At 38.2% G+C, this 13,217-nt stretch overlaps 1 protein-coding gene across 2 annotated transcripts in view; it reads left to right on the forward strand.

The window, feature by feature from the left end:
- Positions 1-8,366, forward strand: part of ORC2 (origin recognition complex subunit 2) — a 36,902-nt gene extending 28,536 nt beyond the window's left edge. Inside the window, exons 14-17 of one of the 2 annotated variants that reach the window (XM_061149027.1) lie at positions 457-628; positions 3,018-3,079; positions 3,951-4,069; positions 6,005-8,366. In XM_061149027.1, the coding sequence (XP_061005010.1) occupies positions 457-628; positions 3,018-3,079; positions 3,951-4,069; positions 6,005-6,091 (440 nt within the window). In that variant the 3' untranslated portion in view covers positions 6,092-8,366. The remainder of the gene's footprint in view (positions 1-456; positions 629-3,017; positions 3,080-3,950; positions 4,070-6,004) is intronic. The other variant, XM_061149026.1, reaches the window with a different exon arrangement.
- Positions 8,367-13,217: the final 4,851 nt, after the last annotated feature.

Consider the following 13,217-nt stretch of genomic DNA (forward strand, 5'->3'; position numbering starts at 1 on the left):
ATCTGATTTAGAACATAATTCTTGGAAATAAAAATTCAGATAGTAAAGGGTGTGTTTTATGGTAAAGTTTCTTGAAGAAGAGGAGACCCAACTATTACTTTGGTTTCTTTCTAATTTTTCTTTGTGAGACTGCAATATTTATTTTATGCCTTTAGTTCAGAGACTTTGTGATAATCCCGTAAAACAAATGCTAAATTATTAAACTTTTTAAAAGAATGCCTTGGTAGTGTTAATATATTTTAACCTGAATTTAATATACACATAAAGATTCAAATGGTGATTGACAATGAAATTAGATTGTGAGGTACTGATTTGGATGGGGAAATAGCAAAAATGAAAATTTTCAGGATTCAGTTTTTATTTAATGCTTTCTTGTTCTTTCCTAGAGTGGAATCTAGTAACAGGAAAATATGAAAATAATTAGTCATTCTTATTTTTTTTGATCATGTACTCTAGTGTGGGATCATGCAAAGCAGAGTCTTTATAACTGGCTCTGGTATGAAACTACTACATATAGTCATTACACTGAAGAAACCTCCTATGAGAATTCTCTTCTGGTTAAACAGTCTGGATCATTGCCACTCAGCTCCCTAATTCATGTCTTACGAAGCCTTACCCCTAATGCAAGGTAAGGATGAAAACTGTTGTTTCTTTTTAAAAAAAAACTTTACACATTTTAAGATATGCCTTGTTAGGTTTGAATGGCAGTACTTAAAGTCCTTACTAAGTTTGCAGGATTAAGAGAAATATTACCAATGATAATAATAGTTGCTAGTACTGAGTTATGCATTAGGTAGACTACACAATAGTAGTCTCAAATTGCCCGATAATAAAGCAGGGGTACCAGCATTTTTAATAGATTTTTATGTTTCTGAGTAAGAACATCTCAGTGGTCATCGTTGAGGAAACAGCAGAATTTTGATGGATTTTACTTACATGTGATAGTTATTTTTAATTACATATTGAACATTATGACTCAGACACAGGGCCCTTTACACAAAATAGCTTTTTTGATCCTCATAAGCACTCTAAGGTAGATGGTAAAGGGCACAGAGATTTTGATTCCTATCTATGTGGTTCCAAAGCTCATACTGTTAAACCTTGAAAATCTTTGTATATAGTGTCTCCAGTGAAACCCTTCAGCAGCCTAACCAAGATGCATATCTGAATTAGTAACAGCTAGTTAATAAAGGCTAAGAAAAGTTGTATGTAGCATAAGCCAGCAAAAAATAAATTACATAATTAAGCTGTTGAAAAAGGCTTTTTAGTAGCCTCACAGGGAGGCCACAGAGAAACGTACAGGCAGGTCCAGAGCATCCCTTTCCCATCCACCCCCTGCCAGTAGCTCACACCACAGAACCGTGTTAAAACCAGGAGACTGACGCCGGCACAATCATAGCACTCATCCAGGTTTCACTTCTGATTCGTGCACTGATTTGTACCTATGTGTTAGCTCTGTGCCATTTTCTCACATGTGTAACTTTGTCAAGATACGCAGCTTTATCATCACAAGACTCCCTTGTGATGTCAACCATCAAATGCTAATTTTAATGAATTTTATTATTCCTTAAAGCTATTTCTGTACACTTAAAGATTATCATTGCATTAACAATGAAATATGTATTAAATGACCTCCCAGATGGCTCAGTGGTAAAGAACCCACCTGCCAATGCAGGTGACGTGGGTTCAATCTCTGGATCAGGAAGACTCCCTGGAGAAGGAAATGGCAGCCCACTCCAGTATTCTTCCCTGGAGAATCCCATGGACAGAGGAGCCTGGCAGGTACAGCCCATGGAGTCGCAGAGTCAGACATGACTAAAGCAGCTTAGCACATATGTTAAATGGGTATCTAATCAAAATTTTTGATGGAATTGGGAATAGAAAAAATGTTCGTTCAATTTTACTATTATGCTAACTCCTAATGGACTGTTGCAAGTTACTACATATAAACTTGGGAATCCAGCAATGCAAATATTCTCAACATGATACTGACTGCTCTAAAGCAATTATTTTTAGTTTGGCATACCTAAATGTCTATATGCTAGCCTCTGGTGCTGCTTTGGTTCATCCTGTACACTCCAATACACATTTAGTCTTTACTTGGTATGAATGTGATTGATCAAAAAATCTTCACCAAATTCAGCTGTGTACCAAGTTGTAAAGTGGTCATTGAGATGACCCAAAATGTACTTATAGAAATTATCTTCTAGACTGTAATAAAAATGAAAATGCAAAGGTTTAAAATTTTTGCCATATCCAGGGACTTTTGGGAAGGTTAGTTTTGTATAATACTGCTTCCAACTAGTAGTTCTACGTGGGACACTCTCCTACAGAAACAGTTCCAAAAACATGAAAGAATATTTATTATGATTTTATTTAATGTGGTGTTATTTTTTATTAAATTGGAAGTAATGTGAACATCCAAAACCAGTAGGAAAATGGTAAGTTTGTGGTATAAGCTGGCATTAAAAACTGTTTAGGAAGAATTTTAAGACATGGGAAAATAAATAAGTGAAAAAGTGAGGTTTAAAATGGTGTATACCATATATAAATGCTTGAATTTATGTTTTCACAGTGCTTCATTCCACAGAGACTTGAGAAAGCAGCATATGCAAATATGATCTCCACATCAAATGTTAGTGGCTGTAATTTTAGGGTTATAGAATTAATATTTTTCTCTTTAGTTTTTTCTTTAGTTTTTATTATATATTCCAGGTTTTCTATAATAAACTAATCTCTAGTCTAAAAAAAAGTTGACCCTTCAACAACATGAGGGTTAATCTGTGTCTTAACTTTTCATAGTCAGCACTCCATATTCCACTGCATCTGCAGAGTCAATTAACTAGCGACCATGTAGTACTATAGTGTTTACTGTTGAAGAATATACATATGTAAGTAAGGAAAGGAAGGTAATATAAACAGGCTAAGTGTTTCACAGTCTTTGTGTACTTGATATTAACTGTTATCTGTGGATGTTAACGTTCTGGATTTCAATTTGTTTTTGTTTTTTTCCTTAGGGGAATTTTCCAGTTACTAATAAAGTATCAGCTGGATAACCAGGATAACCCTTCTTACACTGGTATCCAATATTTATGATATTAAATTGTGTGACCTTTGTTTCATCCCATAAATTCCTTTTCCTGGAATCTAATAATAGCATTACAGTGTTTCACAGCAGTGAATAAATGGTTTGCTCCATGATCACTGTGTCTGCCATAATGAAAATTTTCAAGCAACCCTACAGATACACTGCTGAGCAGGCTATTTGTATTATTTGTCAATACAAATTGAAAAGCAAATCCAGTTTACTTTTTAAATTTCCTCTGCTATGGATGTATGTCTACCAACTACATATATTTCATATACTGGGCAACTTAGATTTTCTTTCATTTGAGTGAAAATAATCTGTTAAACACACATTTTAATAATCATTCAGGGGACTGCCCTGGTGGTCCAGTGGTTAACACGTCACCTCCCAATGTGGGAGTTTCAGGTTCGATCCCTCATTGAGGAGCTAAGATCCCACATGCCTTGTGGCCAAAAAACCAAAACATAAAGTAGAAACAATATCGTAACAAATTCAATAAAGACTTTGAAAAAAATATTTTAAAAAAAATCATTCAGTTCTCACTTGACTTACTAGTTCCCTCTTAAAAAAGTCAACTTGACTTGCACTGTTTACAACTGCCCATGAGATTATATTATACTTGGCCACAGTTGACTGCTTTCAACCAATCAGTTCTCATTAAAAAAATGTAAGCCACAGTATATAACACCTAAATATTCTCTAGTTTTGCTTCTTCGAGAGGTATTTACTCAGCATTTACTGACTGCTTTGACATACTCGGGTGATAGCACTTTTTTCCTGTGTTTTTCAGCATTGGGTATGCATACATGGGGTCATGTCTTAAATACTGACTTATGTTCACATCTTCTTTTGAACTCTCCAGGACTTTGTTTTCAAGACTTTTACCAGCAGTGTCGGGAGGCATTCCTTGTCAATAGTGATCTGACACTTCGAGCCCAGTTAATTGAATTTAGGGACCACAAGCTTATAAGAACAAAGAAGGTGAGACTTTGCTCTATAACATTGTATGCCAGGAATAGGTCTCTTGTTTACTTAAGGACAAGTATGCCTATTATGAAACTGAGGTTGCCTTGGTGGGTCACAAGGATCCATTTAGGCAGTGTGCCATTTGAGTTCTGTAGAAAGAAGGTAGAAGTACTCCACTTCAGCATGGAGCAGAAGACTTATGTTCAGAGTAACAAACAGTTCTAGTTCAGAGTAACAAACAGGCCATAGAAATGAGTCAGATAATCATGTTCCCTTCTCCTCTATTCATTAATCCTGTCTATGTGTATTGAGCACTAACTGTGTATATTGCACAAAGCATTAGGATACAGAAGTTAAGCAAAAACCTAATTTCTTGTCTGATAAAGCTTAAAGTCTTAATGGAGAAGATGGGCATTTGTCAAATAATCACATACATGTAAAATTTAAATTGTGGTTAAGTCCTATGATCAGGAGGGACATGGTTCTGAAAGAACATATTACAGTAGGTGGATTTGACCTAATTATGTGTATCAGAAGAGAGCACTGAGCTGAGACCTAAAGGAAGACTAGGAGAATCACAGTCATCAGGGGAAGGAAGAGCATTCTAGGCAGGAGCAGCCTGTAAAGAGGCTCTGGGACAAGACAGCAGCCAGTGTGACACAATCCTGTTTCATTCTGAAATAATGAGAAGTCACTGAGAAAGCTGTTCTGACAGTGGTGTGGGGAGTGGGGTGGGGCAGCGTCAGGTGGCCACTGCCAAAACTCGGTGCACACAGACCAGCTGGGAGGGTGTTGGTAGCCTGGGTGAGATGATGGTAATCTGGACTAGGTTAAAAAGAGAAAAGTGGTTGGGACTCAAAATGGACAAGAACTGATGACAGACTGGATATGGGAACCAAAGGAAAAGAGAGTGTCAAGAGTGATTCCTGGTTTCTGGCCTGTGTTTTTCCTCCATAACCAGAGAGATGGTGGGATCACTAGATGAGAAGCTGAAAGAGCAACATTTTGGGGAGATAGGGCATGAGTTCATGGTCTTAGTATATTTGGACTTACTCCTGTTGAGGTTCTCCTGACATTTTCAAGTGGAGATGTCAGCTGGGCATTTGGATTCCTGGGACAAGATACCAGGGAAAAGATCTGAGCTAGAGATAAAAGGTTATGATTCCTACATATTTAGATTATAATGGAAACCAGGCTTTGGTGAGACAGTCTAGAGAGAGAACATATAGTGAGATTAGAGGGCCAGGAACTAAGCCTAGTACTGTGATATTCAATGGCCAAGTAGAAGATAAGCCTGCAGGGGTGGAATAGCCAGAGAGCCAAGACGTCATGGAAGCCAAGAAGAGAAGCATGCTTTTAGGTCAGAAGTGTCAGGTGCTGCCGAGAGGCCCAAAAGGCAGAGACTGAAGATACGCAATAAATTTAGGAAAATGGAATTCCTTGGTGGCCTAACCAAAAGCTCTTTTGGTGTGACATGATAATGATGGCAGTAGGTAGGATGGCTTGGGTTGAGTGAAAAGTGAGGAAATGGAGACCACCATTTATAGACAACTCTTCTAAAAAGGTGCCATGGTTTTATGATGGTTGCAGAGAAATGAGGAGTCTAGTGAGGATTGTTTTTAAATTGGAGATACCTGAACCTGTAGCCAATGGGAAGGATCCAGTTGAAAGGGAAATAAAAGAACAGAGGTATCAGTAGTGTAGCATTTTAGAAAGAGCAGGAAATACCCACCTTCTCATTCTTTAGTCTTCTTTTCCACTATAAAGTGGTTTAACTATAAACTCAGTGTATTTAATAGCTATATATCCCTGTGTGTCCCCTGGCTGCCCTTGTTATTTATACTTCTCTATTCATGTAAAGTATTAAGGAAATCAAGTCCATTTTTTGTTTAACATTTCAAATACATTTCTTACGAATGACTAACATTCAGGTATTCTCACATCTTTTAGGGAACTGATGGAGTGGAATATTTATTAATTCCTGTTGACAATGGAATACTGACTGATTTCCTGGAAAAGGAAGAAGAGGAGTTATAAAGCACTCCTGTACTCTTGAAACCTTCAGTGGAAGATTATTACCCTAGCTGCCACTCCTCTAAACTGTTGTGTTTACATCCAACATTAGACTCTTCAGTGTACAAGATTTTAAGTGGGGAGGGGTAATGTCATCACCTAGAACCGTGATTAGCCTGGCTGGTATACCATCCTAGTTCTGTGCAGCGGTCCTCAAATTGGAGAAAATGTGCCTTTCATTCATTACCTCTCTGGAGACTTCTTGCTGGAAGGAACAGTGTGCTCAGGGACTCTTTGGAACTGGATGTTTTTGAATTCTTTTATACCAGAGATGATGCTCCTAATTTTTTGAGGGCCTTTTATCACTGTATTTGCAAATGTGCTTGTTCCAGAGTGTAAAAGTTATAAAGACAGTGGCATAAAGTAAATCTGCCTTATTTGCTATTCCGCGTGTCAGAACTGAAGAGTATAATGGAGTAGGCAGATCATCTTTTACTGTTTCTGAAATGGCTTAATAAAAGGTACAGGACTGGGGGAAAGTAGGTGATTTTCAGCTTTCTCCTTTTGGATTTAGGCTACATGCTGATGGAGGAAGGAGCATGATGCTATTCAGTTGGGAAAGTGGGAAAAACCTAACAACTGTATAGGGTATTCACCCATCCCAAAAAGCACATGAACAACAACAGATATGCTCCTCGAGACAGTTAATGTTTGTGCCATCACATTCACAATATGAGTGAGAAGTCAGGCTAGAGAAACACGATCCTGAAATTACGTTTTAGTCGTTTTTTTCCAAGGCAACAGAAAAATTTAATTATTCTTGTATATCAATGTATTTTTTTCTTTTCTTGAATAACATGCAGATGAATAGCTTATTAATGGCTGGCTTTAAGTTAATTTTATTTCTCTATCAAGTAGGCCCACCTAAAACTCACTGTAAGATATTTCAGTTTTTTCTTAAAGTGACAATTTTAAGCCTCCTAAATACACAACCCTTTTTTCTTAGGAAAGAAAAAAAGGCTAACCTTGACCACTGGAGTCAGCAGATAGTCTTTACATACTCCCTGAAATGTTTCATACTTGGAAGTTCAATTCTCTGTCACTGTAATATACTGCATCAGCATTTCTCACTCATTTCTTATCCTGTAAACCCCTTTTAGGAAAATATTTCCCAAAATGCCCAGCATTTTAAAAATCATTTCTTTGTGTCATATAATGAAGTAATTTTATATTAAATCCATGTATAAGGGGGGTTAGTCTTAACCATAATTACTAATCAATATTTAAACAAATTTGTACATGAATAGGATTCAAAAATTTTTTAATTGTACCAAAGGATATTCAGTGAAAAGTGAGTTTCCTTACCATTCCCCGATCCAGTCCCTTAGGCAGCCATTGACAGCATTTTAAGCATTCTTCCAGAGGTATTCTATGCACATCTAAGGGTATTTGTCTATATTTCTCCTTTTGAAAACACAAATGGTGGCATATGATACTTGCTGGTTTGCACCTTTTTTTTTTTTTTGCTTAATATATTTAGTTTATAATAACTTACAATATATAAAAAAAGTATACAAAGTCTTTAATGACCTACTGTGAAACTTTGCATTTGCCCTTAAATTTATCTACTGGTTTATTTTTATATTTTTTGTGTCTATACTGTGCAAGCAATATGTGTGAATAGTCTACTATTAATAAAGAAATTTGGATAGAACTTTTTTTTTTCATTTATAGTACTGTTGTTTTACTTACAACTCCCAGATTCTCTGGGACCTTTTTTTTCCCCCCCAACTTTTGGCAATGCAATACAGCATGTAGGGTCTTAGTTCCCCAACCAGAGATAGAACCTGCACCCCTTACATTAACAGCACAGAGTCTCAACCACTAGACTGCCAGGGAAGTCCCATAAAGTGCTATTTTTTTTACTAAAAATAATTTGAAGTGCTTCAAAAATTTTATGAGTGCATCTTACAGCTCTGATAGTGATCTTGGCAGAATTATATGCTCTTCACTAACTTGTTCCAAAATCAGTGTAGCTTAAGCTCTATCAGTTTGACTGCTAAGGCTCCAAACTTCTGCTGTTACTTGCTTCTGGCAATATTAAACAGACCTGAAACCTTGAAAGATTCTTCTGGCTTCTCTTAATAAAATGGCTAAAACTGGGCTAAAAAGGTACAGGGGATGCAGGACAGATATTTGCACTATGCAAACTTGGCATAATACTGAATTCCTTATGCAGAGAGTTCTAAATGAGTTCCTGTTATATTCCATTAATATAAACAACTTTCTTAGTATATCATATTTGTCATTTTAATACATGAATATTTCATTCTTATAAAAGATCAGGCAATTTGAGGGGTGGTTTATAGATTTTGCTTAACTTAAAAAAAATCACTGATGAAACTTTAAACATCTACAGTTGATCCTGAACAACACAGGTTTGAATTGTGTGGGTCCAGTTATGTGCAGATTTTTTCCAGTACTAAATAGTACAGTACTATATGATCCATGGTCCGTTGAACCCACGGATGTAAAAAGGGAAACAGCATACACAGAGCCAACTGTGGGTTATAGCTGGATTTCTTACTGTGCAGAAGGTCAGCACCCCAACGATCCTTCAAGGCTCAACTGTACTTCAGCTCCAGTCAATTGAAACCTGGAGCCAGTAGCATGTTCAGAATGTATTTTTCTACATGCCAGGTTTTTGGCTTAGTCCTGAGTAGCTGTGGAGTAACAGGCAAATTTGACCTTGGAGTACAGAATGAAGCAGGGCAAAGGCTAACAGAGTTCTGCCAAGAGAACGCACTGGTCACAGCAAACACCCTCTTCCAACAACACAAGAGAAGACTCTACACATGGACATCACTAGATGGTCAACACCAAAATCAGACTGATTATATTCTTTGCAGCCAAAGATGGAGAAGCTCTATAGAGTCAGCAAAAACAAGACCAGGAGCTGACTGTGGCTCAGATCATGAACTCCTTATTGCCAAATTCAGACTGAAATTGAAGAAAGTGGAGAAAACCACTAGACCATTCAGGTATGACATAAGTCAAATCCCTTAGGACTATACAGTGGAAGTGAGAAATAGATGTAAGGGACTAGATCTGATAGAGTTGCCTGATGAACTATGGACGGAGGTTCGTGACATTGTACAGGAGACAGAAATCAAGACCATCCCCAAGAAAAAGAAATGCAAAAAAGCAAAATGGTTGTCTGAGGATGCCTTACAAATAGCTGTGAAAACAAGGGAAGCAAAAAGCAAAGGAGAAAAGGAAAGATACACCCATTTGAATGCAGAGTTCCAAAGAATAGCCAGGAGAGATAAGAAAGCCTTCCTCAGCAATCAATGCAAAGAAAAAGAGGAAAACAATAGAATGGGAAAGACTAGAGATCTCTTCAAGAACATTAGAGATACCAAGGGAACATTTTATGCAAAGATGGGCTCAATAAAGGACGGAAATGGTAGGGACCTAACAGAAGCAGAAGATATTAAGAAGAGGCGGCAAGAATACACAGAAGACCTATACAAAAAAGATCTTCACAACCCAGATGATCACGATGGTGTGATCACTTGCCTAGAGCCAGACATCCTGGCATGTGAAATCAAGTGGGCCTTAGAAAGCATCACTACAAACAAAGCTGGTGGAGGTGATGGAATTCCAATTGAGCTATTTCAAACCCTGTAAGATGATGCTGTGAAACTGCTGCACTCAATATGCCAGCAAATTTGGAAAACTCAGCAGTGGCCACAGGACTGGAAAAGGTCAGTTTTCATTCTAATCCCAAAGAAAGGCAATGCCAAAGAACGCTCAAACTACCAGACAATTGCACTCATCTCACACGCTAGCAAAGTAATGCTTAAAATTCTCCAAGCCAGGCTTCAGTAATATGTGAACCATGAACTTCCAGATGTTCAAGCTGGTTTTAGAAAAGGCAGAGGAACAGAGATCACATTGCCAACATCTGCTGGATCATCGAAAAAGCAAGAGAGTTCCAGAAAAACATCTATTTCTGCTTTATTGACTATGCCAAAGCATTTGACTGTGTGGATCACAATAAACTGGAAAATTCTGAGAGACATGGGAATACCAGACCACCTGACCTGCCTCTTCAGAAACCTGTATGCAGGTCAGGATGCAACAGTTAAAACTGGACATGGAACAACAGACTGGTTCCAAATAGGAAAAGGAGTATGTCAAGCCTGTATATTGTCACCCTGCTTACTTAACTTATATGCAGAGTACATCATGAGAAATGCTGGGCTGGAGGAAGCACAAGCTGGAATCAAGATTGCTGGGAGAAATATCAATAACCTCAGATATTCAGATGACACCACCCTTATGGCAGAAAGTGAGGAAGAACTAAAGACCCTCTTGATGAAAGTGAAAGAGGAGAGTGAAAAAGTTGGCTTAAAGCTCAACATTCAGAAAACTAAGATCATGGCATCTGGTCCCATCACTTCATGGCAAATAGATGTTGAAACAGTGGCTGACTTTATTTTTCTGGACTCAAAATCACTGCAGATGGTGATTACAGCCATGAAATTAAAAGACGCTTACTCCTTGGAAGGAAAGTTATGACCAACCTAGACAGCATATTAAAAAGCAGAGACATTACTTTGCCAACAAAGGTCTGTCTAGTCAAGCCATGGTTTTTCCAGTGGTCATGTATGGATGTGAGAGGTGGACTATAAAGAAAGCTGAGCGCAGAAGAATTGCTTTTGAACTGTGGTGTTGGAGAAGACTCTTGAGAGTCCCTTGGACTGCAAGGAGATCCAACCAGTCCATCCTAAAAGAAATCAGTCCTGGGTGTTCTTTGGAAGGACTGATGTTGAAGCTGAAACTCCAATACTTTGGCCACCTGATGCGAAGAGCTGACTCATTTGAAAAGACCCTGATGCTGGGAAAGATTGAGGGCAGGAGGAGAAGGGGATGACAGAGGATGAGATGGTTGGATGGCATCACCGACTCAATGGACATGGGTTTGGGTGGACTCCAGGAGTTGGTGATGGACAGGGAGGCCTGGCATGCTGTGGTTCATGAGGTCGCGCAAAGAGTCGGACACGGCTGAGCGACTGAACTGAGCTGAGTAGCTCTCAGAGATGACATGAAGTCACGAGAGTCTGCCTCATCACAGATGGGTGTCTTCTGTAAACCAAGGGATAGTCATGTACATAACTTTCTCAGGCTTTTTGTAATTATTTGATTTCTCCCTTGGGAGGTTCTCCCACACTTTAATTTTTCAAATTGTTGTTAAGCCATGTTAATTCATGTTTTTTGAGAACTTATCATGCAGAAAGCTCTGTTGTAGGCAGCTGAGAGAAAATCAAGATGTGATATGAAATACCTAGCTGAGGTTTTAATAGCATTAAAAATTACAGTATCCTTAATGTGTTGAATAAAGTCAATTTGAAATAACTAATGCTACAAAAAATAGAACTTTAAGCATAACAAAGCTTATTACCAAGTTTTCATTATTTTGGCATGTATCACTTGGGCCTCAAGTCTTCTGAGGTATTTGGTTCACCTGAATACTTCAGCGTGTTTACTTGAACAGTTTGGAAAATCTGACAGCTGAAAGTAAGGAATCTTGAGTGATTATTTTTTTCTTAAACTGCATAGGAAGGAAGAAAAAAATAAACTACATAGGAGGTGTCTGGGGGTATTTTTTTCAGTTATTCAGAAGTGCAAGCAGGCTGAAAATGTATTACAGTAATAATATCGTTCTTTATTTGGCAATAAGTGTGTCCATCATAAACAAATTCTTTGATTCATTAACCCCTCCTAACACTCTACCCAAAGGGATTAATCCACAACTGTCCACTCCGAGATTCCGTCTGCCTTCATGAGTCACAGGTCAAATCACACCACACCTTAAGTGCGCTGTGACAAAAAAAGCAGGGTTCGAGAGCTACTGGCCTCAGGCTACTCCTTCATCACCACCTTGGACATACTTTCCTTCCTCCTCTCCAGGCTGACAGTACTGAGCCGATTACTCGGGCTTGGCCAGCGGGCGCTGCTGTTTGTCTACTCAGGGCGTGTGTTTCAGCTGTCCCCCAGAAGACCTTGCCTATAAATACCATGCCTGCCTTTTTCACAGTTAAGAGTTTACTGTCATCCTCAACCAAATTCTGTCATAGCCTCTCCACACCTCTATGGGTCCAGCACACAGAAAGCAACCAGTGAGTGAATGAATGAAGCAAATACCATTAAGACAGTCTCAAAGCTGCTGTCTCATTCTCGCTGCTTCGACAGACTTGACCATCTCATAGACGCTTTCTAGTTCTTGGCTTCTGATGCTTAGCTGTTCTCCTCTCACCTTTCCTCGTGGCTCCCCCAACTATACACGGGGGCATTTCATAAGGCTCACTCCTGTTGGCTATTTCTGCAGTGAACCAGTATTACAGGTGAACCACTGTATTCTTAAAAATTAAGAATAATTTTTAAGTTAGGATCCCAAATCCTGCAGGAGATAGAAGATGGGTAGGAAAAGGATCCTACAAATATTAAATTCTATGCTTTCTCATTTTTAGACAATAGTATTTTAAAAGATTGCTTTCGTCATTACCACAGTAACATGCTCAGTGTAGAAATTGGAAATAAATATAAAAGCATTAAAAAGAAAAGCCTCTCATCATACCACCCAGAGAAGATCACAGTTAAGATGGATTTTTTTTTTTCCCTTCAGGATTTCTTCCATACCTCTTATATCAGTCCTGCCATCAATGTATTTGATTAAGATCCACTGCAATTAATAAGCACATAGGTTCTGAAGCCAGACTGTCTGAGTTTATGTCCTAACTCCATCACTTCCAAGCTACATGGCCTTGAGCAAGCTACACAACCTCTGTCTCGGATTCCTCATCTGTTAAAATGAGTAACAATACCTATATACTTGCATATAAGGAATTGAAAGTGTTTATAGAGCACATAGTAGAGTGCCTGGCACAAAATTAATACTGTACAGGTAATCACCAGCATTATTTTTAAAGTTAAAAATCTTTAATGAAATGGTGAGTTACCTAAAAAGCAATACTTACATGAATAATCCTGAATATGCACTGAAGGACTGATGCTGAAGCTGAAATTCCAATACTTGGGCCACCTGATTCGAAGATCTGACTCATTGGAAAAGACCCTGATGCTG

This window comes from Dama dama, chromosome 8, assembly GCF_033118175.1.
Source record: "Dama dama isolate Ldn47 chromosome 8, ASM3311817v1, whole genome shotgun sequence".
Lineage (NCBI taxonomy): Eukaryota > Metazoa > Chordata > Mammalia > Artiodactyla > Cervidae > Dama > Dama dama.